This window comes from Brienomyrus brachyistius, unplaced genomic scaffold, assembly GCF_023856365.1.
Source record: "Brienomyrus brachyistius isolate T26 unplaced genomic scaffold, BBRACH_0.4 scaffold47, whole genome shotgun sequence".
Taxonomy (NCBI): domain Eukaryota; kingdom Metazoa; phylum Chordata; class Actinopteri; order Osteoglossiformes; family Mormyridae; genus Brienomyrus; species Brienomyrus brachyistius.
In genome coordinates, this window is record NW_026042322.1 from 2402685 (window position 1) to 2429673 (window position 26989).

The 26989-nt window shown below is 41.6% G+C and overlaps 4 protein-coding genes across 8 annotated transcripts; 3 read left to right on the forward strand and 1 right to left on the reverse strand.

The window, feature by feature from the left end:
• Positions 1 to 5916: 5916 nt before the first annotated feature.
• On the forward strand, positions 5917 to 7998 carry lrata (lecithin retinol acyltransferase a). The gene is made up of 2 exons (XM_048999834.1): positions 5917 to 7157; positions 7546 to 7998. Exons 1-2 carry the CDS (start codon positions 6333 to 6335, stop codon positions 7696 to 7698), a joined length of 978 nt encoding a protein of 325 aa, XP_048855791.1. The 5' UTR covers positions 5917 to 6332; the 3' UTR covers positions 7699 to 7998.
• Positions 7999 to 9148: 1150 nt separating this feature from the next.
• Positions 9149 to 11787, forward strand: si:dkey-30k22.5 (lecithin retinol acyltransferase family protein). The gene is made up of 2 exons (XM_048999835.1): positions 9149 to 9640; positions 11244 to 11787. Exons 1-2 carry the CDS (start codon positions 9149 to 9151, stop codon positions 11397 to 11399), a joined length of 648 nt encoding a protein of 215 aa, XP_048855792.1. The 3' UTR covers positions 11400 to 11787.
• A 2202-nt stretch (positions 11788 to 13989) lies between these two features.
• si:rp71-1d10.8 (uncharacterized) lies at positions 13990 to 18469 on the forward strand. The gene is made up of 3 exons (XM_048999831.1): positions 13990 to 14171; positions 14780 to 15189; positions 15628 to 18469. Exons 2-3 carry the CDS (start codon positions 15127 to 15129, stop codon positions 16981 to 16983), a joined length of 1419 nt encoding a protein of 472 aa, XP_048855788.1. The 5' UTR covers positions 13990 to 14171; positions 14780 to 15126; the 3' UTR covers positions 16984 to 18469.
• A 931-nt stretch (positions 18470 to 19400) lies between these two features.
• Positions 19401 to 26504, reverse strand: map9 (microtubule-associated protein 9). 5 transcript variants are annotated; one of them, XM_048999827.1, is made up of 15 exons: positions 26425 to 26504; positions 26316 to 26338; positions 25999 to 26080; positions 25625 to 25715; positions 24540 to 24980; positions 24014 to 24195; positions 23216 to 23330; positions 23009 to 23079; positions 22740 to 22819; positions 22102 to 22264; positions 21854 to 21943; positions 21470 to 21631; positions 21238 to 21383; positions 20393 to 20528; positions 19401 to 19655 (listed from the first exon to the last, which is right to left on the reverse strand). In XM_048999827.1, exons 3-15 carry the CDS (start codon positions 26071 to 26073, stop codon positions 19539 to 19541), a joined length of 1869 nt encoding a protein of 622 aa, XP_048855784.1. In that variant the 5' UTR covers positions 26074 to 26080; positions 26316 to 26338; positions 26425 to 26504; the 3' UTR covers positions 19401 to 19538. The 5 variants fall into 5 exon arrangements, with proteins under 5 accessions (XP_048855784.1, XP_048855786.1, XP_048855783.1 ...); XM_048999829.1 differs by having other exon boundaries at positions 25999 to 26076; positions 26425 to 26478; XM_048999826.1 differs by having other exon boundaries at positions 26316 to 26499.
• Positions 26505 to 26989: the final 485 nt, after the last annotated feature.

Sequence of the window (26989 nt, forward strand, 5' to 3'; positions counted from 1 at the left end):
CATGTGTGTCGTTTTTCTGTACTTTCACTTGCTTACTGACGGTCTAATTTGGTTTTAGCTATTTCTTCTTGATAAATCCAGCAGAAAAGCTGAGACTTACTAGCTGGTAATAAAAAAAAAACACTGATAAAAAACCTTTCACAAGATGAATGTGTTTAAGGAGCGGTAATAGAATGTTTTGTAAACTCTAGCTCCAGAACCAGGCTTCTTTTTCATAAGGACAACGGCCTTATGAAACACCGAATACTAAACAAAGCGCGTCGATTAAAGTTTGATCTAGACCCCCATTATCTTCAGTTTGGTTTAATACGCGTATTTCACGCACACAAACAAGCTGTGAGATTTTTAATCCACAGGGAGGCTGAATGTGCGGATAGTTATCATTTATGGGGGATGTAGTATTTCTGCTTTGGTTCCAGGGTGATTTGTCAAAGGAGAAGAGGGACAAAGAGGCAACAGGCCTTTCAGCAGCTTTTCAGACCCCCGAGTAGCGCCTAAAGCCCAGCAATGCTAATGCGAGCCAGATTGTTACGCGGCTTGAGGTCTTTGCCTAGACCCGGTAGCAAGGAACAAGAAGGCCGGCAGAGGACCGGACAGGGAAATCTGTGCTCATTGAGGTTCCCATAAAAGCCTCGCTAGGCGGGTAGCTGTCTGGGAACTCTTTTGGGACAAAACGGGATGGACGGGGCCATGAAACGCGGTGGCACAACAAGCCCAACAGTGGGATTGGACCGTGGCTTTGCATGAGGCTGGTGCATCGAATTAACGCAGTTAAGATGGAGGTCGATACAACTGAAGGATTTAGCAGCCATGAAATTCCAATACAGGCTCTTTAGACTGAGGCAATGCGACAAAAATAAATCACTAGGCTCCTGAACTCTTTTCCTTATTTTAAAAAAAAAAAATTGCACTTTCCCAACTGAGTATTCAGATAGATGGGATTCATAGCCCGGGTCTTAATTGAACTAGTATCGGAAGATTCATTGCAGAGTCTTAATATATATTAATAATATATATTAATTAATATAATAATATCACATAAATGATCGCTTTTTTATAGAAATTGAACAAATAAAGGTTTCAAGCATGATATTGTTTCATTAAGAAGTTATAAGTTGATAGATCTAGATAGATCTAGATAGATAGAGCGCAGCTTCAGGTCCCAAACCTCATCTCAGGGGCACCTCAGCCATTCTATATATGTCATATATTCTATATTCTATATTACATTTTAACACCAGCTCACTTCCTTAATTAACTTAATTAGTTAAAAAGTCAAAGAGATATCGATTAGTTACACTAGGTGTGCTACACGGGTGTATTGTACGGCTGATGGAATTTATGGGGTGAGGTTTTGGATAGAGGAATGGTCAAGCTGACACACTTTCACAGCCATAATAGCACAGTTATACACCAACATGAAGAACATGTAATCATTTTCTTTTGCTGCCTAAGAGTTTTGCACAGTACTGTACTTTTCACGATTTCTCAATCCAGGTGTCCATCCCCTCCAATAACCGTAAATATTTACTGCCCAGCGAGACCAGATCGTCAGGGTAATACCGAAAGCTGTTTGGTGTTTATTTGGTGTTTTCATTTACTATCTAATATTTCTTTGGCTTTGACGTGGATGTAAACATTTATATTAGCCTAATAATGTATAATTTCCATGACCATCTCGCAGCACAGATAAAGGGAGCTCTGCCTCCCGGCCACGGCCTGCATGTAAAACATGACACGCTGCAGATAGCTAGTGGGTGACCTGGAGCTGAACTGTGCCTCGTTAATGAACCTGAACAGAGATGAACTCCTGGTGAACCGCCCCCACAGGAGAACGGGACCAGATCCCACCACACGCGTAAAATTCCATATGGCGTCCAACAAACTCGCAGCCCTATCGATAACATTTATTTACTCTGCAGAGAGGCAATTAAAAAGGTCTTAAAAAAACAAGCGCGACTTCAGTCTTCTGTCCGTCCATTTATAGAATTCCGGTTACACCAGCAGTACCTCAAGAGAGACTTCAGTCTTAAGCTTCTCCTGGTATAACCAGAATTCTACAATGCGGAGATGCTTAGAATGTATCACAGGAACATGATATATTGCACATTTTAATGTTACAATAAACTGGAAATGATTTAACGAAAATCAAGCCCGAGATGTTGGCATTTGTTGCAAATTTAGACACACAGCTATTGCTACACATGCAACTGATTTGCGCTCACATTTTCTCTACATATTTCTTAACCGTTTTCATTCAGATCAACAATCAGGGATCTACGTCCTGCCATCTTCAGCGAGCAGCTCTTGGCTTTTCAGTACCACGCTCTTTTTTGGCACAAACACACCAACAGCATCCCCGCGATCAACACGCAGATTTACAAGCTCACACAGAGGATCCCACATTCCAGCCTTTGATAAACACTCAATGATAAAGCTTAACAACAGACTCCCTGGAGACAGTGTTCTTTCCAGACACTGTTTTGAAACAGAGGAGAAGCCCGATAATGCAGAATTAAGACAAATATCGCTTCTGCCAAATGGGTCAATGCTAATACGGGGCCGAGCGTCGTCCTGCTTTTGCATTTCATCTGCAAACGAGACACAGGAGGGTTTGCTTAAGGCCTCGGCCTTTCAAAACCACAGCAATGTGAAAGCATGGGGATTGTAAATGAGCACAGTTACACTCATTTAGGTTACAACAGCATCTCGCTTCTGCAAAGCTTCATATCTGAACTGATCGACAGACAGAAAACATGGTTCGCCAATCCTGCCTCACCGCACCCACCTCCTGGGTACCGTTTGTGGAATACTCCGACCTATAGCGCCGAAGAATTTTCTAATGCAATGCCACTTTGGAATTTCAGTATAAAACAGAGCAGTATATAATGCTTTTATTATAAAAACTTTACAGGCTTTGCATTGGATTTTAAGTGATTCATTCTATACCAAGGACTTCTTACAAAACAACTACATTCTTTGTTTTGTGTCTGAGTCAGCCATCATCCGTTTCAAAATAAATTCATATTTTTGTTTCGGTCATGATCAGTAAAACACATATATTACTGCATTAAAGGGCTGTGTCGAGTGACATTTGGGTTAGTGGCTTATAGCGATGCCTTTTAAAGTCAAATGGATACTGTTCCCAAACTGACCCCTGTTATACATACCACAGATGCAGAAGAACATCAGGAATTCTGGCTGGATGGGTTATGAGCTGGACACTTGTGTGTTGACCTGGACATGACTGGAAGCTGACCCAAGTTTGACTCCAACCTCACAGCAGGCAAACGCTGATCTGCAATTAATGTGTCTGCAAACATCACACTTCAGTGTAAGGACTTTGCTTATTAATCCTTCTTTGCTGTGTACAAATCATTTAAGAAAAGTATTTCATTCTTTCATTAAAATCTGAAAAAAAAGCCTTTTTAGCAGGTAATTCATTTTAAATTATGAAAGACAGCTTATCTTCATGGAAAACCCTTATTTCTAAACAAACGATGTGTTCCCAAAAGACGGAAAGGTTATCTGGTTTAGTTGTTTTCATCATAAGCTTGAAAAAGTCCAAACTTAAACTAGGAGGCCCACATTTGGAGGTTTCAGTTGCGCAGATACCAAAAAAAATATTGCCTGTTGCTTAACTCTTAAACGGCAGCTCTAAACTACCGGATCAATGTAATCTGTATACTCCAATGGCCAAACGTCGCAGAGCAAGTGAACAGGAACATCCCATCTCATTTAAAAAAATAGCAAAGACAGCAATTAATATTTTAGACAAGACTTCTATTACATTTTTGTGACTTTTTTTCCAGTGAGGACTTCCAAAATATATATTGTCACCCTGAGAATGGAGCTTTTTATTTTCAAATGTGTGGATCTAAAAACTTTGGGATTATCAAGCCATTTGTTCTCCCGAGATCATGTCAAATTCTATGCAGACGTCCTTGGACAATTAAGTCAGTGAAAACAAGATTTCAATACAAGACTTGGGTTATCTTCTTTAACCATGGATAACAAACTGATAGTACCTTCTATTGTTAGCAAGAAATTAGATTCAAGCTGTAATTAGCGTTTTACATTTCACTGTGACGAATGAGTCCAGATTCGTTTTAAAATAACTACAGCATTTCCGAGAAAGCATCGCAAGTATTGAGAGCTATATACTGAACATATGTCATCTTATGTTAAAATTCATTAAACAAATATGCAATTAATAGTCTACGTGAAAATGCCGTTTTCCCACCGAATGTTATGGAAATGTTTGTAGACTATAGACCAGATGGCTGGGAAAACACAAAATATTCTGTATTACAATGCACATTATGTAAATATTAATAATTCGTTAATTTATTGTAAGCATCGTTTGTCTTGGCGGTGGAATTCTGTTTGCTTTCAGCCAGGCACGTTTCCTGATTGCTTATTCAGAGCGATATTAATTCAGGCATAAAATGCATATTAATTCATCTATAAACTTGCAGTCTGGCGAAGGAAAGCGGCTTGTATCTGAAAGGAGGGTCACCCGCAGCAGGTCATGCCCTCTGATCTCGGGGAAGAAGGAAGCGATGGTTGCCGTGTTAGTAAAGTTCAAGATTTACAAGCTAGTAAAACCAAATGAGGATCAAAGCTGTTGGCTGGCAGATAATCGTGGCTGCTTTTAAGAGTCTGAGTCAGTGCCAGTACTGGGGCAAACCATCCATTCATCATAAACACAGCACAACTAAGTGAAGCGCTACAGTTATCTCTGAGACGCTAGCTTCTCATTTACTCATTTATGTAGTGTGTTAGTAAGCTGCCACAAATGTTTCCATTGCTAAAGCTTGGACTCCATACTCGGTTTGGTTCAGCTTGGTTTCTATCTATATTTCCCTACAAACAATGATAGCCCAAAGTGCGCAACAAATATTCAGCAATGGCGTGCCTATTTAATTTAAAGAAGTTAATGTATTGAAAGTATGTGGACAAAAAGCCTGTAAAACAACAGAAAAGCATTAAGAGGGTTCAGCTCCTTGAAGAAATGTAGGACGCCATGCGATGAAATTTGCCTGAGCGGGGGTGTACGAAAGTTATACGAAAAAAAAATCGAAAATAAGTGACAAATCGCAAAATAGATTTAGAATCATTTAGAATGGTTTGATGATATTTAAAAGAATAGGGGGGCGGAATCTGTTTTTAAACAAGAAATTCTGTTCTGTTGCAGACTGATCATGATTAATTCCCATACGTGACACCGCCGTCTTAAGCGCATTGTTTTGGGGGCACTGTGTCTACTGGTGCTTAAACCGAATTGGCATCCACTGAAGGGGGAATCATCCACGGTCATCAGTCTCTGCTGTCAGCGGTCTGTCAGTGGGGCAGATTCACTGGGAGCGAAGCGCCGCGCCATTATCCATGCGCGCCCCGCATCCCGATTAATCAGGGGCCGTTGTCATGGAGACAGCAGTGTATCCCCCCCCCCAAGTCCCTATGATGGACGACGGGGATCGGCACCACGGGGCTGAGAGCCATTCATCATCTCCCCGAGCGTCTCTGGCATGTAGGTGCTGCCACTGCGAAATGCCATAGATATCCGAGGCACTGCGCCGCGTGCGTCCTGCAGGATGGGGTTAGTCAGTCCGCGCACGATGCTTATAGTGTGCCATGTAGAGAATTATTTCCAGTCAGTCATAAGTTTTCCGGCAGCTATTTCTTCAGCCCAAGACAAAAAAACCTTTCACCTTCACAATCTCCCTATGTCTAATAATGCTGCCATGCTGGAATATGCAATTAGTACCCCACCATTACTACTGACACCTTAAAAATTCACATGTTTGACGCTAGTCTTTTCTCCCATACAGCTTGCTGACAAGATTTCCATTTCCTAATCCAATTTTGGGTACGGAAGGACCATAAAGATTCACAAAACACTTGAAATGAGTCATGCTACTCATTCTCGCGTTACATGCACCAGTAAAAATTAAGAAACGTGCATTATGGGCTGACAATAAGATTGGAGAATCCCTACCTATAAGTTTTGCCATTATCCTAAATGTAATGTCTTGTTTTACAAAGGGCTTCTACGAGGGCAATCTATTAATTAATTTGTGGATGCTGAAAATAAAATCAGTCACGAAGTTTTGATAAATACATCAAATTAAAAAATGTATTAATTAGGCTAATTATTTAACAAAGCTTTTAGACTGCATTGTTAACCCGTTCACCATATAAATGAGGGCCTGGATAAAAAAATGCAGTTGAATATGATAGCATGACATGATAGTATCACCGTAAATATGGAATTTTCAAAGAGGCTACGAACATGTGTACAATTAAACTTGTGTTTGTAGCCCTACTAAATGCATCCAAATCTCATGAAACAATTTGAAATGCCATCGACCAATATCACTAGTATATTAGCTGAAATGTGTCAATGTAATTTTTTTCAGTTAAAATTCATCTCTAATTCCCACGCTACGGGGTTTGTACACATAAACGTCATTATTAACAACCTCACAGCTACACTTTCTTTGAAAATACAGATTCTTGTAAACCAATCGTATCTCTGGGAGACGCATGATGTAATCCCGACCCTCCTTATATTCCAGCGGATAAAAGCCTTGAATGAAGTAACCGCACTTACTTGGAAACATAGCAAAATGTTTGACTCGCTGACGTTAATTATTGGTAAGGTTTTGGTACTCTCAAATCTGAACATTTTTAAGTTCATTACGCAAAAGGAAGAAGCCCGCACAAATAACTGCCAGACACTCTCCCTCCAGAGGGGCGATCTGCTGGAGGTGCCTCGGACACTGTTCATTCACTTCGGAATTTACTTGGGTGACAACAAAGTGGCGCATCTCATGCCTGACATCCTGCCCGCGTTTACGAGTGACAAATGCCAGATTAAAAAGGTTGTCACGAACAAGAGGTTGCTCTGGGGTGTAATTTCCAAGAATGCCACCATTCGCGTTGACACGGTTGAAGATTTTGCTTACGGATCAAACATCTTAGTCAATGATATGGATAATACAATGAAGAGGCCGCCTTTACCAAACGAAGAGGTTGCGAGGAGAGCTGAAAAACTGATCGGAGTCATACCGTACAGTCTGCTTTGGAATAACTGTGAACATTTTGTCACGTTTTGCAGATACAGCTCTCCTATCAGCCTACAAACGGATAAGGTAACGGCACAGTCTGTCATACAATAATCTACTATTAGTCTATATACGAACAAAATATAGATGACGACTGGAATAATAAGCCACACACAAATATGTAGTTTTCAGCCTTCAGCGCAAATAACTTATGAAAGACGTATAGAAGCTATACTGCACTTGTGAATTGGTCAAATAAATTAAAATTAAGAATTTATGCCCTAGATCGCATAATCACGCATGCATCAACCAACAATATTGAAACAAATAGTGACTTAATTGTTATCCGCATCCTTAAAAGGGATGGATGTGTGTTGGGGGGGGGGGGGGTGTTGTTTTTCTGCATAATTTCATTGTATTTTAATGCTTAGCGGGAAAAGGCTGGTATTGGAAATGTCGCTTCTGCACCCTGCAGTTCTGCGAGGCCCTGAAATCGATTGTCCGCGACCAGAGGAGCGTCCTGCTCGCCGCCCTGCTGGGGATGATGTCCATTGCGTGCCTGGGACTGGCTCCTTCCACGACTCTGCCCAGCATCCTCGTTCCCTTCGTCCTCTGGATGGCTGGCTGATGTGTGGAGTCCAAACACTCGGAGTGTCCCGCTCAAACGGGAGCCATATGTGTTTAACTTATACGCTATGAATGGCTTAGGAGACGCCCGCTTCAGTGATGGATATAGATCTCCGCGGTTTGTTTTAACTTACTGTGTAAGTCCACTTTACCTGTTAGTAGCCTTGAAGGAGTAAATACTTGCATATCTTGTTGGTTTATGTACAGTATCTGTTTTTGTTTAAATATGTAACACATTTATATGCTTACATTTTAATACACTCAAACCAGGTAATTTTACATATTAATAAAGAAATTAAGAAAAAAAGTGTTGGTCGTCATGTCTTACAGTAAAAGGTTTATGCAAGCATATACTTATATTGGCTAATTTCTTCGCTTGTGAAATCCACATGTAGGAGATTTCATTCAATCTTTAAATCTATTTTGGGAAAATGGGACACTAATCTAACAATAATCCTTTGGCAAAAACATTGTCTTCCGAATAAAGAATGTGGCATAAACTAGAGATTATTCCAACTGTAATGGTGAAACTAAGGCTAAAACTGAGGGTGTCAAACCATTTCCAAAATTTGCATAATTTCTATACAAAACATACTACATAATTGGTATGTATGAACAATTTCACATTTCTTTTTGTTTCACTTCATATTTATTTTAATATTAGAAAATAAGCTTCAATTAACTTTTTCAGTATTCACAGCTTTTACATTGTGATTATTTTACTTGATTGTATAAACAGTTCACTTACACCTGATTTTATTTAAATCAAAGTTAGTCACCATTAATTATATCTGTCACTTACCGTGTTTCAGAATAGGTTTCTCCGGTCTGCTTGTTTTCTAGGTAACAAAAAGAACATATGATTCTTAAACCTTGCCAAGGCTCCAGCATCAGCGACCCTTCAAATAGCTACTGTACTTACTACACTAACAGACAGCTGACACCATGCATCATTCAAACAAATTGAGGACAGTTGTTCTGGACTGCTCATGAAAACACCACATCAATTCTTCTTGGGTTTTGAACCTGGCAGTAAGATGGTATATTGGCTTAAACTGCCTCTGTAACTGTACAAGTGTTCATTTAATCGCATTTTTACTCAATTTACTGCGTACTGGAGCACCTTCTGAAAATAGCTGCATCTCATTCTGGCACATTGAGTAAACTGAATGCTCTACTCACTGTAGTATTAACCAAGGGGGCAATTTACCACATGAGAAATCCTTGCTGTTTTCATTCAGACTTTTAAACCGGTTTATTGGCAAGTCGACACGCATTAAGCAGAGAACAAAGCCTGGAATTAGTCTTTGAGGAATCCAAGAGTTCTCTATAAACATGTGATTGTAAGAAGACTCTTGTTGCAAAGTATGTAACCCTATAATCTCCTGGCCCCGCCCACCGCTCGTGGAATAAAACAGGCAGGTGTGAAACAGTTTCCCACATTAGGCACAATGTCCCCTTTTGAGCTCCTGAGTCTGTTTTTTATTGCGAGCAAAGTTGAAGAAGACAAGGAGCCCAAATATGACATCTCGGTGTACAAGAGGGGGGACCTGCTGGAAGTTCCCCGCACTCTCTTCACACATTTCGGCATATATTTGGGGGACAACAAAGTTGCTCACCTGATACCTGACATTTTGCCAGTACTTTCTAGCAACAAGGAGGCCATTAAGAGGATGGTGACCAACAACAGGCTGGTCTTAGGGGTTATTGCCAAGGTGGCCAGCGTCAGAGTGGATTCTGTGAAGGACTTCGCCTACGGGGCCGAGATCCTGGTCAACCACACGGACAAGCTGTGCGGCCGGCGCCCATTCAGCGGCGATGAGGTGGCCAGGAGGGCTGAGAAGCTGTTGGGTACCATTTCCTACAGCCTTCTCTGGTACAACTGTGAACATTACGTCATGTACTGCAGATATGGAATCGCAGTCAGCTTTCAGACTTACCAGGTATGAGTGATCGCGTTGAAACGACACACCTCGTCGTTTGTCTGAGATGTGTGCAGACCTGTGGTGTGACAGCTGGGAATGTTCTGGAATTTTTAAAGGTGTCTTTGATGGTACTCATTAAGAGAAAAAGCACATGCTGAGTAGAATGTGTGACATAGGGATTTGGGGTTTAACTGTCTAGAAATTGCTGCGACTGAAGAATGAAAATGAAAAATTTTAATTATATGAAACAAAAGATGAAATGTAGTTTTAGGCTATAGCTACTTTGTTTACGATGGAAAATTAAAATCTTCGTTCTGGTACTTCCACAAATCCCTCCATTGTCCATTGTTGTCCTTTAAATACTTGGATTTAAATCCTTGGCAAAAGAACCACTATCAGAGCAAACAGTTCAGTTAATAGTCAGCGCACAGACTGGAAAAATCTTAATTTATTACTAATTTACTACTATTATTAAGCCATACATGGGCTACTTTTATCCATCCATCCATCCATCCATTTTCAAAACCGCTTATTCTATTGGGTCGCGGGGGGTCCGGAGCCTATCCCGGAAGCAATGGGCACGAGGCAGGGAACAACCCAGGATGGGGGGTCAGCCCATCGCAGGGCACACTCACACACCATTCACTCACACATACACACCTACGGGCAATTTAGCAACTTTTATCCTCTGCTCTATATTGTAAGAGTTTAAAAATAATTTCATTCAGTCTTTTTACACTTTTTAAAATATGTTAATAGAGATCTGATATAAAGGATTTAAGTAGCACATATACAGAAAATATAGTGGCTTGCACAGTTGCCCCCCACCTCCAGGACCGAGGGTTCAAATACATAATGTGTTCCGTGTGAAGGTCTCCTACTTGCATCAGGCAGGTATCTTCATGGAGTCTGGAGACGTATGGTTAGTTTAACTGATGCCTCTAGGTTGCACCGCTCTGTATGAATGTGTGAATGCGCCACGTGACAGACTGGCATCCTGTGCGAGGTCCATCCCAGCCCCATGAACTATGTGGCCTGGGGTAGGCTCTGGCAGCCCTGAAGGGGGGGGGGGAGACAAAATTAAGGGACATTATAGAATGTTTAGAAGTTTCACCTCTTTGTGTGCGGACTATAATCAATGACTGCTGCTAAGGGCAACCATCTCGGGGGGGGGGGGGGGGGGGGGGGGGGGAGTGGTGACTAGGTGGCATTTTTAGTCTGCATGATTGTATAGTAGCCAGGAAAAATTAGGCCATTTTTCATGGCCAGATACATCAGACTACCTCCATGCCTCCGTGACCTGAAGGAAGAGTCCAGTATCCAATATGGTTCAATAATGGTATACTGAGTAGATCCTGCAGTAGCATTCCTGTATATGCAATGCACACATTTTCAAATTTATTTAAAAATCAGACTAATTTTCTGTGTATTCATGTTTTCTCCGGGACCCTGTGCAACACAGGAGGTTTAGACATTAAAATCTAAACATCTATCTTGTCCATCACGTCACTTGTTAGTTGGCGCTATTTATTTGGTACACAGCACCATCTGTTGGTGGAAACAACAAAAATTATGAGAAGTCTATACTAGTTGCTAAAATGATCTTCTTCTGTCTTTACAGTTTTGCAAAAAGGTGCGGAAGATTGTCTGCAGCAAAAAGACGGCATTCGCCAGTGCCCTGTTAGGGATCTGTGTGATGCTGTATCTCAGATCCGTTTCAGCGTACACAACGCTTCCTACAGTGTTCATCTCGTTCACCATCTGGATGGCGTCGTAGCCCTGTTTCTCACAGCAGCACTAAAAATCAGAGGCATCCATCCATCCATATGCCAGGACATTACATGCGATTTTGAAATGGACCTTAAATACATTTCAAATACTTGAAGCACTAATACATTTTAGTGAGAAATCCACACGGAAGGTGGGTGATATTTCAACTTAAACGTTGCAGCTCACAGCGTCATGCTATGAGCTGAGATTTTATTATTTTTCTTTTTATTACCATCGCAAGATGTTTGGAATTAATTTCTGGACTATTTGATTTTTTAAATCATTTTAATATGCCAAACGCAAATTCATATTTTAACCCAATAAACATTTTTTGATGTTTAAGGAATTGGAGCTTTGTAAAATTTCCTATGGTGTCTGTGGAACTATGAATTGTATAGATCAGTGTACAAAATATTGCGTGGATATCAATTCATTTCATGACTATTCCAATCAATACTTCTCATGGGTAATGTATAATACGAACCGGATGACTTTCCATAGCATTCAGGCCTACAGCCTGTCAATTCAAATTCAAATTGTCCAGCATATATTTCTAGTATGGTTAGCTAAATTAATACCTGCGTCCAAAACCCATACATTTCAGTGGAAAGATATTAACATAAATTAATGTTACTAGAGTGTCAGAAAGAAAATTCAAAACATGAAATGTAAAATGTTAACTACACAACAAAAGCTGTGCATGCGAATAAAATCACACTTTTTACACAAATTCATAATAACCTGATTGCATACCTGATTATTATTATGATTATTATAAAAAGCTCTATATTCAAAAATGTCCATTTGAATTCAATGTCATAATTATTCCTTTAATTCCTTTTAATTAGATAGACAGACATTAAGGTTCCAGAAACTGGATTAGTTTAGTATACAAACTGTAGGAAAAAGAAGATCTTTGTAGTTATTGCTTCCGCATCATTACATATTTCAAAGTTTTTAACATCAGTGCTGAGCCTGGGCTTAGTTACACATGGTGCGTTGTTCACTGGGGTAATTAAATTTCACATTTAATGGTATTACAGCACCTGCTATGACCTGAAACTGACTACAATCCCACTTCCTTGATAGGTATGCAGCCTGACCTTGTTAGGAGTTATAATTAAGCATCAGCGCATCGTACAAAGGGTGGATTCATTCATTTCACCTAAAATGCTGACTTAAAAAAAAAAAAAAAAAAGATTTTTTTTTGTTGTTCTGATATTTTTTGTTTTTAGGGGTAGGTGGCTGGATCCTTTTCACCCCCCCCAAAAAAAACCCATGAAGAAAGATGCTTAATTCCTGACATTCCTATTTCCCATGAAAGACTCTGGGGGGATATAGTTTACATAGTTTATCAGAAACCGGCGGCGGGACATTCGTCCTGTTTTTCAGGACAGAGCTGAGGGACCTTATAAAGCCTGTGTTCTTTGTCATTATTTAAGTGCAGCAGGCTGGAATTGGAAACATGGCTTTATGTAATAATCATTCTTCCATCGCTATGGAAATCTCACTGCATGCAGCAGGCAGACAAACATAAGAAGGGTGCAAAAAGTGAGGTCATCTTCTATATTGCCTTTTCATAGGGTGCTCACTTCTTCTGAGTGTATTTCCACCCAATGGGTTTCTAATGCAAACCTTTGGGAGTGAAGAAAAACATTTGGTTTATGAAGCAGACTCAGTTGCTCAGCTGAGTACTATGACATCATGCTGGTCAATAACACAATATACTAATAACAATAACTGCACATATGCCTCTTAGAGGTATAATACTTTATTGATCCCCATGGAGAAATTCTCTTATCACGTTTTCCATGCCGCTCTCCATGACACACAGTAGGTGAGAGCGAGCTTGGTAGCGAAGGGCAGCCATCCGTAGCAGCACCCATGGAGGGCATATGATTATGAGGTGATGATTATGCCGAGGTCTGGGCTCAAACCAATAACATTCTGATCACAGGTACAGAGGTTTAGCCCTCAAGGCCACACACTGACCCCATAAACAGACAATGGAGAATGCAGTTATTGCATCCCGCTACCTCTTGCAGGCAGTCCAGGGAACCCCCTGGCAGGATGGCAGGCCATCGCAGGGCACACACAGAATCATACACAGCCACAAATGGCTCCTATTGGGTTCCTGTGGGAGTAGCTTATGAGAAAAATCACCCATCCTGGTTAGAGTGCAGTTAAATTAGCTTTTATCTTAGCAGTGGAAGTTTATATTTCGATTAAATATATGTTTAATATTATCCCACATCATTCACTCAACCCCAAAGCAAAATTATATGTCTGCAGTATGCATTTTTCCAATTAAGACATTTTAGTTTAGCCAATCACAGACCTGATCTTCGCGACAGCCCCTAAAAATACGCCTGCAAAGCAAACGGCGACGACCTACATTTTAACACAACACATTAACTTTTCGGACGACTGATGTTTCTGTCATAAAACCCCGTAGGTGTCCTTATTGCCTTTAACAAGTAGGAGCTCTTGCGTAATATTCAAAATCCTGGAGTCTAGTAACCAATAATATCACACAAGATACAGAGCAACAGTACCAAGGAAAATCATCACATCACAGCTGATACATATGTGGAAAATTCGCGTGGGAAATTTAATGAATGCACGTTCAGTATTAAAAAATTAATGTTTTAATTCTACAGTTTTATTGCATATGAATACAAAACAGTTAACGAGATAAGATATGCGGGAAACTGGAGGCAAACGTGTTAGTGACGATAAAACCATGCGTTTCCAATTAAAGGCTCCGCTGCTGGACTAGGTAAGTACAATCTAGTTATTCATCTGTTTTGGACTGAATACTAGGCATGTAAAATTAATAAGAAAAGGGAATAAATACATGAACGAGTACCTGCAAGATTCTATATGGAATAATCTCAAACACATTATTCGGGGAGAAACTGTTAGAAATTCCTACCTGTCATGCATTTAACATGTGCAGTTTGTTTTGGTAAAAACACAAATAACGAATGGGTGTGAGATGTTCGATATCGGTAAAGTGTCGCTATCACGATTGAAAGATGCAAAATCAACCTGCTTTATTTAATGCCTTTCTATCGCCTTGTCTTTTGAGCGCATCATGCATAAATTAAACTACTAGAAGGGTATAGCGTATACACATCCGAAGCATTATACATATTATTGCAAATGCATAGTCGCTATATTACACACTGGCTCTGATTATAATTATAATGCATTGTAATATAATGTTATAATAAACGCGATAAGTTTATTCACTGAACGGGCGTTTCTTTAAAAGGTGGCATGTGACTTAATACGTTTCACGTGTTTTGGGCATTGTAAATAAGTAGCCTATATAAATATGAATGATCTGGTTTAAACATCTGTTGCTGTTTACCTCTTTTTTAGGATGGTTTGTGAGACGCCGATACTTCCGACGGACTCCGCCTCAGTTGGGCGTAAATAGGGTCTCGTCACGTGACCAGACGAACCTGGACCGGCTGCTCTACGTTATCTGACCTGAATTAGGAGACTCTCTGGGGTTTAGAAGACAGCGGGGTGATGTCAGATAAACTGGGCCAGCAGTGAAAATGGGCCAGATAAGTCTGAAGCGTCTCTCCCCCTTTAAACTCCAACAGCCCATCTCTGAAAAAACAACTCGTAGTGAGTTCAAATAACGTAGGACAGTTAAGCTTTTCCCGGCTAAAGTAGAGCCAATCAGAATCATTGTTACTGAGAGCGGGTATAGAAAGCACATGATCAGAAAAACAAGATTTTATTGGACTGAAGTCACAGGTACATCGCTCGTAAATCATACGGTAAGGTCACGCTCTGTAGCTCGTATTGATACTAAGGTTATAATTAAATCTGTCATAATAAATTGTACTTAATTATGTAATTGTGTCTATGGTATACTAGTACAATAATTTAAATAAGCAAAATTATATTTATTTATTTTAAACACATTTTTTATCTGCCCCACTTTGCCAGAATAGTTAGAGAAAGTAGGACAGTTTTGTAGGTCTACCAAAAAGAGAAAAAGTACGTATTTTACATTATAGAGGCCTCAACTCCTACATATATACAAGAAGCATATGTAATAATGTAATATATAATAATATATAAAAACAATCGATTATATTTATTTTTCCACGTTTCTCACGTGTTGCATAATTCATAGTTACAAACCAATAAATGTCACAGATATTTTTTGACACAGGAAAGAATAGCTATCAGCTTCTTTAAATTAATTTTAGAACACAATGGCACCAAAGCAGAGAGGGACGGCAAAGAAAGTTGGAAAGCGGACGGGACAGCGCCGGCTGAACACGTGGAGTGAGGAACTGATGGCAGCAGCAATCAGTGAGTACAAGCAACTGGAGCAGGAAGGGCAGATGCCGAACCTCAGACTCTTGGCACGGGCCTGGAATGTGCCAAAATCTACACTCCAGCGCAGAGTGAAGGGCAAGGTTCGGGGCCATGGGCACTCAATGGGGAGAAACCCTGTACTCGCAAAGGAGCAAGAAGAGATGCTGGCAAACTTAATCAAAACCTTATCAAAAAGGGGGTTTCCAATGAGAAAGCCAGATGTACAGAAGCTGGCTTTTCAATATGCGGCAGCAAATGGCATCCGGGGTTTCTCCGAAGGCAAGGGAAAGGCTGGACATTACTGGTTTGAAGGCTTCATGGCAAGGAACCCAAGCCTCAGCATGAGGAAGCCTGAAGCTCGTTCTGCGTGTTTCACCTCCACCGCGGTTCAGCAGTGGTTTGGAAACTATGAGGAACTGTTGCGTGACCTGGAGATTCAGGACGTGCCGTCACACATCTGGAACTGCGATGAAACTCGACTGCAGGATCACTTTACCTTGTCTAAGGTGGATGTAGATCTTGGTGCCCCCTGTTACCATTTAACGGCAAGTCTGAGGGGCGAGACAACGACTGTGCTGGCCAGCCTAAATGCTGCAGGACAGTATGGTCCCTTGTTAATAATCTTTAAGGGGAAACGACTCAGGGCAGAGTGGCTGTTAGGGTCTCCAGACAACTGTATGGTGAGAATCTCAGAGAACGGTTGGATAAACCCTGAGCTGTTCTTGGAGTGGGGCAGACAGTTTGTTGCCATGCTCCCAAAGGATGACCTCCGACCACATGTGCTGCTGCTCGATGGACACAGCAGCCGTGTTTTCAATCTGGACTTCCTCATGCTAATGATGAACTCCAATGTGCATGTGGTATGCTTTCCATCTCACGCCGCACGCGCTCTACGGCCAGCAGAATGGTCCCTCTTCAAAAGTCTAAAGCATAATTGGAACCTGGAAGGCCAAAACTTGACCAGGCAGACTGGAAGAAAGAAGCTCCAAAGGATGGACTTTTTTGCCGTTTTCACCAGGGCATGGGATAAGGCAGCAGTGGCACAGACCGCTCAAACTGGGTTTAGAAGGAGTGGCGTTTACCCAGTCAACATAAATGCCACCAATCACTTTCGCCCAAGCATAACCACAGAATGGGTAATGGATCCTTCACATAACACTACCCAGCACTCATCTCACTGCCCTCCGCCAAGCGCTTTTCAGCATGGACCACCACCATGCACTGCTTCACACAATGGAATGTAGATGGTAGCTATTTCCCCATCACCCAGTTATGAAGCTGATATGGAAACTGCAGGAACCATCGTTGCAGACTATCACCATAGCCCAAACCCATCGCCCATGCCCACGCACTCTCAAACTTCGAGACGCAATCCCGCTAAGTCCTTGAGGGCTTAGGGCTGTCCTGCTGTCAGGTCGTGAACTGCACGAGAGATCTCTCATAGACGTTTTGAGCCATTTATGCACACTCACCATAAGTCACCATAATTTCTGTGACCTTTGCCTGAGGGAATTACCCACAATTCATGGTACTGTGATATAAGCGCGGAAGCATAAATGGTAAACAAACCATTTTTGTGTAATTATGCTATTTTGACAAAAAAAAGAGTAATTTGATTATTTGACAATTACCTCTCGCCCACTCTGTAAGGAAAATGCCTGCAACACGTTCAAATGAGGCAACTGGTCACTTAAGCGTCTTGGTTGTGAAGAAAGTCCTAATCTTAATGCATAAAGTCCCAAATTCACAATAATAAAGAACATGTTTTGGTGTTGCCAAGGTAACGTGATACGTTGCAACGTGCTGTCCCATTTCTATTCATACCATTCTCAACCCTTGCAGCCTCTTGTACTCAATCACTTACCAAGTGACACCAGTCAAGTCTGTGAGGGTTCAGGGCTAATGCTGTGTTCCATTTGAAATTGGAAGTTGGAATTTATGACTTACAAGTTGGAATTTTCAACTGAAACGCCCCCCTGAAGTCGGAAAACAGTTAGAGGAACCTCTGCAACAGGGACTTCAGAATTCAAGACGGCCGCACACTTCGTTAAACGAAATGAAAGCTGTAGTTTTATACCGTTTATTAGCACTTGTGTCTTACTTGTGTTTTATTAAATCAGTCATACACGCAGTACTGTCCAACCGCTGTTTGTGGACGTAATGCTATGATGTTTGTGTGTGTGTGAAATACTGTGTAATGCATTGTTATTTTTTTCTTTTGATGTGATAAGGGAACATAAAAGATTGCAGAAAATCAGAGATGGGATATTGCATCCCGCTTTCCCTGTATCCACCCCAATCCAAGTGATTCTTATCCTTGCGTATAAGACATTGATCTTCTTTGACCTGATCGGACACTCCCTCATAATTTACATTGTCTTTACGCAATGTCTTATACGCAAGTATTATGCAAGTTTTACGCAACTTCTTATTTGCAAACCTCCCCGCGGCTGATTTGCTGCATAACACCTCCTGTCTGCCCTTTGATGTATACCCTTTGTATGGATGTTTGTTCAGGGTCTTATCATGAATGTCTCCATGGCTCGTTGAACGTTACTGCGCTGGACAGATAGAATTATATTGTCCACCATATACCTTAGAACATGAATTACGTGTGGTGTTCGCATTACAGCACTCTGCTGAGGACAGGTGCCCTGCCTCATGCCAACTACGATATGCTTCAGGTAACAAGAAACCAGCGGCATAAAGTCTTTGAAAATGGGCGCATGGATGGAATAAAGACCCTTTGCTGAATGTCGACGCCCCGGTGGGATCATGCTTTCACACATTCCACACAGATTCTAGGAAATAAATAGTACCAGGAAAACAGTGTCTGTTTAACAATTCACAGACGCTGCCCGAATGGATTTTCTGGTCTTTTTACATGCAGATGAACTAAAATTGATCAAAGCCTAAGTCAAAAGAAAAAAGACAGGAAGCTATTTCTTTTTTTTTTTTAACAAATGTATCAACTTGGGGAGCCCCTTTGTCAGAATTTGCTTCATGAATATATGGCAAAGATATGAGGTGACCAGCTCTTATTAATACCTGGCTGCAGAGATGGTAAAAGTGTTAAATCACTTGAATAAATGTTGTGAATAAATGCTGAATAAATGTAAAGCAGCTCTTGTGAATAATAACGAAAGAAATCAGTCACTGGATATCCAGCACACCTATATACCATTATATATGGACGTAAACACAAAGTCATACATGCACCAAGGAGCGAAATCCTCCTACATGCTTAAGTAAGCAAACACTGACCAAAGTCTACATCCCGGAGCACAGTATGGGTGAATGACACACGAGGGTTACGAAAAGCTCACAATAAATTAGCTAATTGTACAGGGCTGTGTTGTGTAATATTTAATCATATGATGCCAAAGGATTACTGGCTTACTGGTTTTACTAACATGATATGTCTTAAATAGGCTAAACATAGTTTGCATTACATGAAAACAGGGATGTGGTTTGTTCACGAAGGTAGTTCCAGTAACCATTTATGCAGTCAGGACCAGAGGGACCTGGTTCCTATCCTGGGAAGTGCGGGGCTGTCTCGCTCGCAGGCACGCTCGCTTGCACACAGGAGTAAAGACACCCAACTCAGAGTCACCCATTCATTCGAATGGCATGTCCTTGGTGTTACCAACAACACCCCAGCTAAGCTACAATACATTTAATAAAGGATTCCAAATATATTTATACACGTTTGTCAAAATATGTACAGCCATGTTTTAGTCACAACACAGAGATCCTGGTCTGGCTGCATCGTAATGCATAAGTTAAAGAAACTGTGAGTCTATTTCCCATAGGGTACCGTCTTACTGGGTGGGCTCCATGGAGGAGGGGCCTCCAGCAGAATGGAGTCGATTCTCCTTTGTCTCCTCTCTCGTCGCCTCTGACGCTCCTTCCGTCGCTATAAAAAACGATGCGGCAGTGACAACATACTCATTATTAACATTTATATAACTGCAAAGTACATCGCTAATATTTCTCCTCCACATTGAGCGAGTTCCATTCCAACCAGCAGGTTGCTAAGTGAAAGAATCGCTAAGTGAAAGTCACGGTAGCCTAGGCGTAACCGCGACTATGCTTACGACTTTCATACGGATTTCTTTTATCCTTCATCAGGTGGGCATTTTTCACAACGTTTTGTACATTCTGCTTCAAAGGACTCTCTCACTCCGGCATGCATTGTCAGGTGCGCGAAATTTGGTCGTAAATGTGCCCTACTAATGGAAATGGGTTTTTTCTGCGACTGGTAGACGCTAAACAAGAGTTATTTGTAATTATTAGTGACAGATTAATAAAAATCAGTGATGCACTGGCATTCTGTCCCCCCCAAACAAAATATGCATTTATATATTGAAAATGCCAGGGTGGAATTTGTCCTGTATGCAGAAAATCCCTACTCCCAAACCATGTATATAAATGTAAAAATTCATTAATAAGGGAATTACTGTTTGTTTAGCAATGTGTGCCATCATGCATGAACCCAAATAGCCAAACTAGCAATTAAACACTTTGCTTGTGAGTAAACAGTTAGTCATCATTGCCAAAATGACTGTAATTATCCTCGAAGAGTCGGGAACATTAGAGTGATTTTGAGCATGTAGTTGCTGGCTACTGAGACCCCGTGCCCCGCAAACGCACCATCCACGTCTCATACATCTCCAGGGCCATTCTGCTCTTCTCCTCTTTCTCATATTTCTCTTCCTCTTCCTTTATCTTCTTCTGCCGACGCTCCGACTTCACTTTTTCTTGAATGACCTCCTCCTTTTTTTCACTCCTAAATATTTCGACAAAAAAAATAAAAAATCTGCCCAATAACTAAATCGAGAATGAGACAGACATTTGCAGAGATGCGGTGGGACGCATTAGGATCCACAAGCCTCCTCGTGAATTTCCTTTTTCCCTGAGAACCGTCTCCCATCTGTGGTGAAGCAACGTGTGTCAGGGTGACGATTAACTTGTCTGGGGGTCCTAGGCAAACATTGGTATGGACACTAGGAGGTCGTCTTTCAGGTGGGCAACTTGAGCAATCTTTTTAAGCCGAAGTGAGGGATGGGGAGATGCCGGCGGATCGACCTATTTTATAAGTTTAGCTATTCCATATGTTCCCAAGAGGGCCCTGATACTTGCCTAGGATAGCCTATGTGTTAATCTGCCTTGGTGTGTGTGTGTCTGTGTGTCAGTCCCCTGCCTTTTGCCCTGTACTTCCAGGGAAAGGTTTTAGGTTCATCTCGACCTCTTTGGATATTTGGGTCGAAGATGGACTGATTTATTTACTACATACAGCATGCTACATCGGTGTCACTCTCATCTACACCCCATAATACCAAACAAATGTAAACTGTACCTGGTCCTAATTAACTATAATTTCCTCTCTGTCATGGCTTACTCTGTGCCATTATCTTCTGATCTCCTTCAAAGGCATTCAGCAAACGACACACGCAATCATCCGTCGAGTCGCACGCTCCCCGGCGGCTCCGCCTTACCACTTGCTGAAGGCTGACGTACACTCTCTCCTCCTCATCTCCGTCTGCTCCTCCCGCTTTTGCTTCAGCCTGCTTTCGCTCACCTTCTCCGTCTGCTGCCTCTCCCTCAGACATTTGTCCTGGTCCTGCTTCCACTTCTCAAAGACCTTATGCAGAAGACAGTGAAGTCAGACGTTACAAAGAGTCACAGCGGGACTCGGGAATCAATCTGGCTGATGGATGAGCCACCTGCCTTCTTGGCCTCTTCTCTCTTCTCCTCCTTCTCGTCTGTTTCCATCTGCTGCTTCCTGATCTTTTCACGCTCTGCTCGCATTTTCGTTTTCGTGACTTCTGCTTTCTTTTCCTTCCAGGCTTCAAATGATGCTTTGGCTTCACCTGTTTTATCCAGGGCTTCCTGTGTGGCAGAATGAGCACAGGAATACCGAGCAGTGAGGCAAAAGTGCCAAATTTGGCTTGGTCTGGGTTGGGGGTTTAATATGATGCACTTCCATGGGACCCCAAAATCTCTAGCGGTGCCGATGACGACCAGATGTTTAAATTAGTAAAATTGACCCTTTGGTTAAAACTAATGTCCAAATGGTTGAACAATAGTAAAACAAGTGAAATTATTCATTACCTGAATCTTTTTCTCCGCTAATGTTTTCTCTTCTTGTTTTTTGACCCTCAGTGTTTCCTTCGTTTTCTGATCTTTACCTTTTAGCCACTCCTGTAAACACAACCAATACCGAACAGCAGGAACATGAAGGCAATAAGTTACTCTCACCATGTTATTCATATGATTCAATTGTGATTTAATGTTGTTCTGGGAAAGGTTTCCAGTGTCTGGGGAGGGGTGACTTGTCTGCTGATCATACATGTTCCTACCTGGTACACCGTGGCCCTCAAAGAGTCAGCATTTTCAGCCTGGGATTCTTTAGTGTACACTTTGTGATCCAATACTTTCAGCGTCCCCAGATATCGGGATTGTGCTGTGTGCGGGCGGCAGATTTGGGTCCTCTGAGATCTGGCCGTGAAGGAACTTGCCGGCCTTAAATTCACACAAACGTCCACTCATATACACACAACAAAACAGACTGATGACACTGCATGCGTACCCTTACAGGCAAATGCCAAATAAGAAATACTGGTGTCTTTGAGACTGACTCTGGTTATCCAGTTCTGAGAAAAAGATTTCAAAAATTGCAGTAATCTCCCTCAAAAACAACACACGGTAAACTTGGTCAAATGTAATGGCAGCTAGAGGCTAAAAAAAGAAATAGGAAGATGATACGTTGTACAATTTTACAATAGCATTTTATTCCGAAGAAGAGAGGAAATGTGTTTTCAAATGACAATAGTATTTTAGTAATTAGTTATTTTAAAATTCCTTGTTTCATAGTTTAATCCCAAAAACAGAGGATATGCCACCACCTCTGCCTCTATGGACCAGCTGCCTCTAATCGAATGATGCCCATCCTGCTCCGAAGACCAACGAGGAGACGCCCACACATGCAAATGCTCACCTCTCCCTGGCCTTGTAGGAATTTTCTGCGACACAGCTCTCCATGTTTCCGCTAAGCTGGGATCCATCTGCAGTGTCCTCCTGGATGAACGACCACACACAGCCACGTTATCCTTACTGTGCAAGCTGTCATGCTCCTATTGCTGAGGCAGGACTAATGGAGAATGGAGAAGAAGCGTTCCAGGTGCTGCCCGTAACCCAGCGTTGCCCTCTATAAATTTACCGGTCCTCGGACCAAACCCACCAACTGACATTTTATTTCATTCTCACCTGCTTCTCTTCAAAGGACGTGCTGTTTTTTTGTGAATTTCCTTCTTCTCCGTCTTCCAAAGCGCACGACTCTAAAAGGATTGCCACAAATAAACGCCAGCTTCAAACGCATAAGAACAAATTCATTTCACAGTTAACGCGACACTAACAGACAAGCTTGCAAAGGGTCAGAACGTTTAATGTGGCTTCGGAAAATGGACTCCTCGCCTTTGCTCACTGAGCCAGGTGTGGATTTGTGGACAGAAATGTCAAGCTGGTCTTCAGCAGAAAACGTCTGTGTGCTGAACTTGGCTGAAACGGAGACGTCTTCTCTGGGAGCCCTCTGATAAGTATGGACACAACAGGTCATTCCAAAAAGAACTACTCTTGTAAGACTGACCATATTCATATTTTTCCTTGCAGCCAATCACTCCAGATTATTCAGATTATCAGTCAAAGAAAAAATGCAATGATTCCAACCACCTTACATAGATAAAATTCTCCCACTAACCAATTTAAGCAACTGGGTGATTTTTATAATTTTATTTATGGTAAACTAGGTCCTGGCGCCTGTTTTACAAAGCGGGATTCCTTGCTTAGCCGGATAACTTGTAGCTGTTGTTGTAGATGGTGCTCTTGGTTTGCTTTGGTGCACACTTGGAGCCGTTTTTTGAACAAAGAGCACCATCTAGTGGGGTCAGGAAATATAGCAAATGGTTCATGAAGCTTTGTTTGGCCATCACTATTAGTCTGGGCTAAACAGACTTTATCTTCGTTCACTTACATTTAGCCCAGGCTACATGAAATCCAACAAGCTATCTGGAAGAAATCCTGCTTTGTGCAACCGGCCCCTGGTCTTTAGCTACATAGTGCAGGGGGACAGATTTCAGGCCTGGTGGAGCACCATGTTCATAAAACCCCAGGGACACCCCCAGTGCTCTCATTGTGAGCAAAACCTTTCTACGTGCAGAGTGGCCCAGAGACAGATTAGAAACAAGCCGATTTACTAGGCATGAAGGATCTTACCTGGGGACTAGAGCTGTGGAAGACCCTGTTTGTGATGCTGTCCATCTCCGTGGGGTACAGGGGGATGGACACAGATGATGTGAGAGGCCTCTCTGGCAGCGACTCGCTCTCCATGTTAGTGGGGAACTTCAGGGTCCTCTGACGAGGCTTTGGTTTGGGCAACTCATCTTCCAAAACACTACCTACAAAAGATATACATTCAGGCTCCAGGTATATAAAATAAGGCTGGCATTCTCCCAATCAAAAACAATGGTGACTTTAATGAAAATGATAATGTTGATGATGAATTGATTTTTCCCTCTATATTCAGTCTTTGTTTTTTTCCCCGTTACCGTGACAACCTGTTCCTTTGTTGTTAGAGAGCTGTCCACCAGATGGCAATATAAGCCACTGTAAGGACATGTGTTTGCATGCGAATTAAATTCCCGTTTGTGTTTAAAACCAGTTAAAACAGCAATTGAAAACAATTGTGTACATCACAAGAGAACTCTAAAATGTTCATGAGCCAAAAACTTTATTAGGGTACCAGAACATGTGGAGCTGCTCTGTAATGTGCTTGGTTCCTTAGGCTGGAGGCTGGAATCTTCTTCATCTGCAATTCTTGCCTCTGGTCTGACCTCGCCAGTGTCACGGGGTGAAGGGCATTCCCACTGACCCCTCTCCAAGGTCGGAGACTCCCTGGAATCCAGGACATTGCTTCTAGAGTGAACCGGCTGTACGAAATCACTATGGCTACCATCCGAACCATTGTCTACAGGTGCCTCCGGGCTCTGCCTCTGTTCCGGAACTTCTGGGGGTGGGCAGGATGTCTTTTTCTGTGTCTTTAGAAATGATACTCGCTTGGGTTTCGCGTTTTCGTCCTCGTCATCAGAGAGCCTGAAGTCATTGATTTTGGATTTCTTCTTATCCAATTTCAATGCCCCAGTCTTCTTCTGTTTGGAAAAATGTAGCAGTTCCTTAAATATATCTGGGGGAGACAGTTCAGCATAATGTGTTATAATGGTTACAACTGAATCGAAGGAGTTCATTTGTACTGAAAAACACACCAAAATTTTTACCCTCTTTGATACATAAAGAAGATTATAAACTGCCATGATCTACACTGCTTATTAATTTCTAGATCCATCTATCCATCCATCATTCAATAGATAGGGTTCACTGGAGCAAATTCCAAGGGTTGGGTACACCCTGGATGGGACGGAGCAGCATTTAGAATTTCGAAACACCAAATATCCTAACTATGTATCTTTGGACTGCAGCAGGCAAGGGGTACATGCAAAATCCAGGCATGTTACAGCAAAGGTTGGATTCGAACCCCCCACTCCCAGGGTAGCAAAATAACTGTCCTAGCCCTGAGCAACACTGCTACCATAACTGATAAAGGATGATAAAATTGCACGAAACCAAACATAAATAAAACACAATTTAAAGATATTTTTTTAAATACTAAGACACCTACTTTCCTTCCTGCTACAAGTTACTTAACTGACAATATATTAGCAACTACCAATGATGTAGCACCAATAATGAGAATCATGAACAGCAACACAGACGGCAAATAACACCAAAAAAACAACATATAATTTGAAGCAGAGTAATAGAAACTCTCACCATCTTCATCGTCAAAGTCATCTGCGTAAGAATACCTTTCCTCGTAGGTACTCCTCTGAGCCCTGGCTGAGATTGCAGCCTGTAATTCGTCCTGTTAATGCAGACAGAGTCGATCAGCTATCCGTTTCAATGAAAAACACTTAAAACTGGCTATACAGGAGTATTCAGGTTCATTTCCATATAGCGTAGGACTGTTAAATGCATATGTAACAATGGGCTATTTAAAGGCATAGCCACGATTACGTGTATCACATTTTAATTACATTTCTTTTGTAACGATCAAGGAAGCATTAGACGAGTCTACAGTCGACGCCACACTTCTAGCATCACATTTTTTTAAATCGTCGTATCAGCACCATATGTGTCTTTTGCACCTGAAACGTGGTTCTCCTTGAGGTTTTGCGGCTCCTTGTGTAAGCCAGCATGGTCCCCAAAGACACGTCTTCCATCTTCTTGCTAATGAGTGCGGCAGTTTATTGCTGTACGGCGCTAATCTTCCAATAACATCAATACGACAGACAGCGACCTCCCCGGGGCAGGTATTATTTATCGTATTGTAAGACAGTAATTTTGCATGTTACGGCTGTTTAACACATGGTAAGTATTTCTTTTTAATTAGGTAAGCTACAGGCTTGTTTACTTTAAGAAGCAGGCTAATGCCTTGGGTGCATACTACATTTGCTGCGCTTACCGTTATTTCAATGGAAGACTCGACTAAAAACCAAGGGACAAATCCATCAGTTATGGTACATTTAGTGACCAGCTACGTATCATATTTTTAAAAGAAATTTCTTATATACCTGCTGAAATATGTTGCCATGACACAACCACATTATAAGAGACTACAGAGTGATATGAGTTTTTGCTTGGCTGTTCCTAGGTAACGGACTGCGGCGGAAGTGTTCCCGTTTGTTTCTGGGAATTGGAGGCAATGGGCACGCTTAGACGCGAACACAATAGCACGCATTGACGCACTTGTAGGTGCGAACACAATAGCACGCATTGACGCACGCGTAAATACGCACACTAGCTCGTTTTTACAGTTGCGCCGCAAATGCGAGCACACGAGCTTTTTATACACCTTTGGCTTAGGTAAGAAGGGCTGCTAGGGGCAAAATACCGGCGCCCTCCAGTGGTGAGAAAGTCAGCATTTCTGCGCAGGTGCAACGCAAACATAATGATGTTTTCGTTTTTTGCGTATTCATTATATATTTATTGCCTTCATTTATTCTGACTCATTGTATGCCGGTTTATTTCAAGCAATTAATTAATTTTTGTAACAGAATCAAACGGCTTGTTAAGGTCATTACCTGTAAATCTCAAGTGGTTCCAAAGGTAATGGCCAGTTGGAGAAAAGGTAAAGGG

Coding starts and splice junctions, on each gene's coding strand:
- si:dkey-30k22.5 (XM_048999835.1), top strand. CDS start 9,149: ATGTCCCCTTTTGAGCTCCTGAGTCTGTTTTTTATTGCGAGCAAAGTT. Junction 9,641..11,243: donor TCAGCTTTCAGACTTACCAG/GTATGAGTGATC, acceptor CTGTCTTTACAG/TTTTGCAAAAAGGTGCGGAA.
- si:rp71-1d10.8 (XM_048999831.1), top strand. CDS start 15,127: ATGATCAGAAAAACAAGATTTTATTGGACTGAAGTCACAGGTACATCG. Junction 15,190..15,627: donor CATCGCTCGTAAATCATACG/GTAAGGTCACGC, acceptor AATTAATTTTAG/AACACAATGGCACCAAAGCA.
- lrata (XM_048999834.1), top strand. CDS start 6,333: ATGCATCCAAATCTCATGAAACAATTTGAAATGCCATCGACCAATATC. Junction 7,158..7,545: donor TCAGCCTACAAACGGATAAG/GTAACGGCACAG, acceptor TGCACCCTGCAG/TTCTGCGAGGCCCTGAAATC.
- map9 (XM_048999825.1), bottom strand. CDS start 26,444: ATGGCAACATATTTCAGCAG. Junction 25,716..25,998: donor CAAGGAGAACCACGTTTCAG/GTGCAAAAGACA, acceptor CTGCATTAACAG/GACGAATTACAGGCTGCAAT. Junction 20,529..21,237: donor ACGTCAGCCTTCAGCAAGTG/GTAAGGCGGAGC, acceptor CGAAATATTTAG/GAGTGAAAAAAAGGAGGAGG.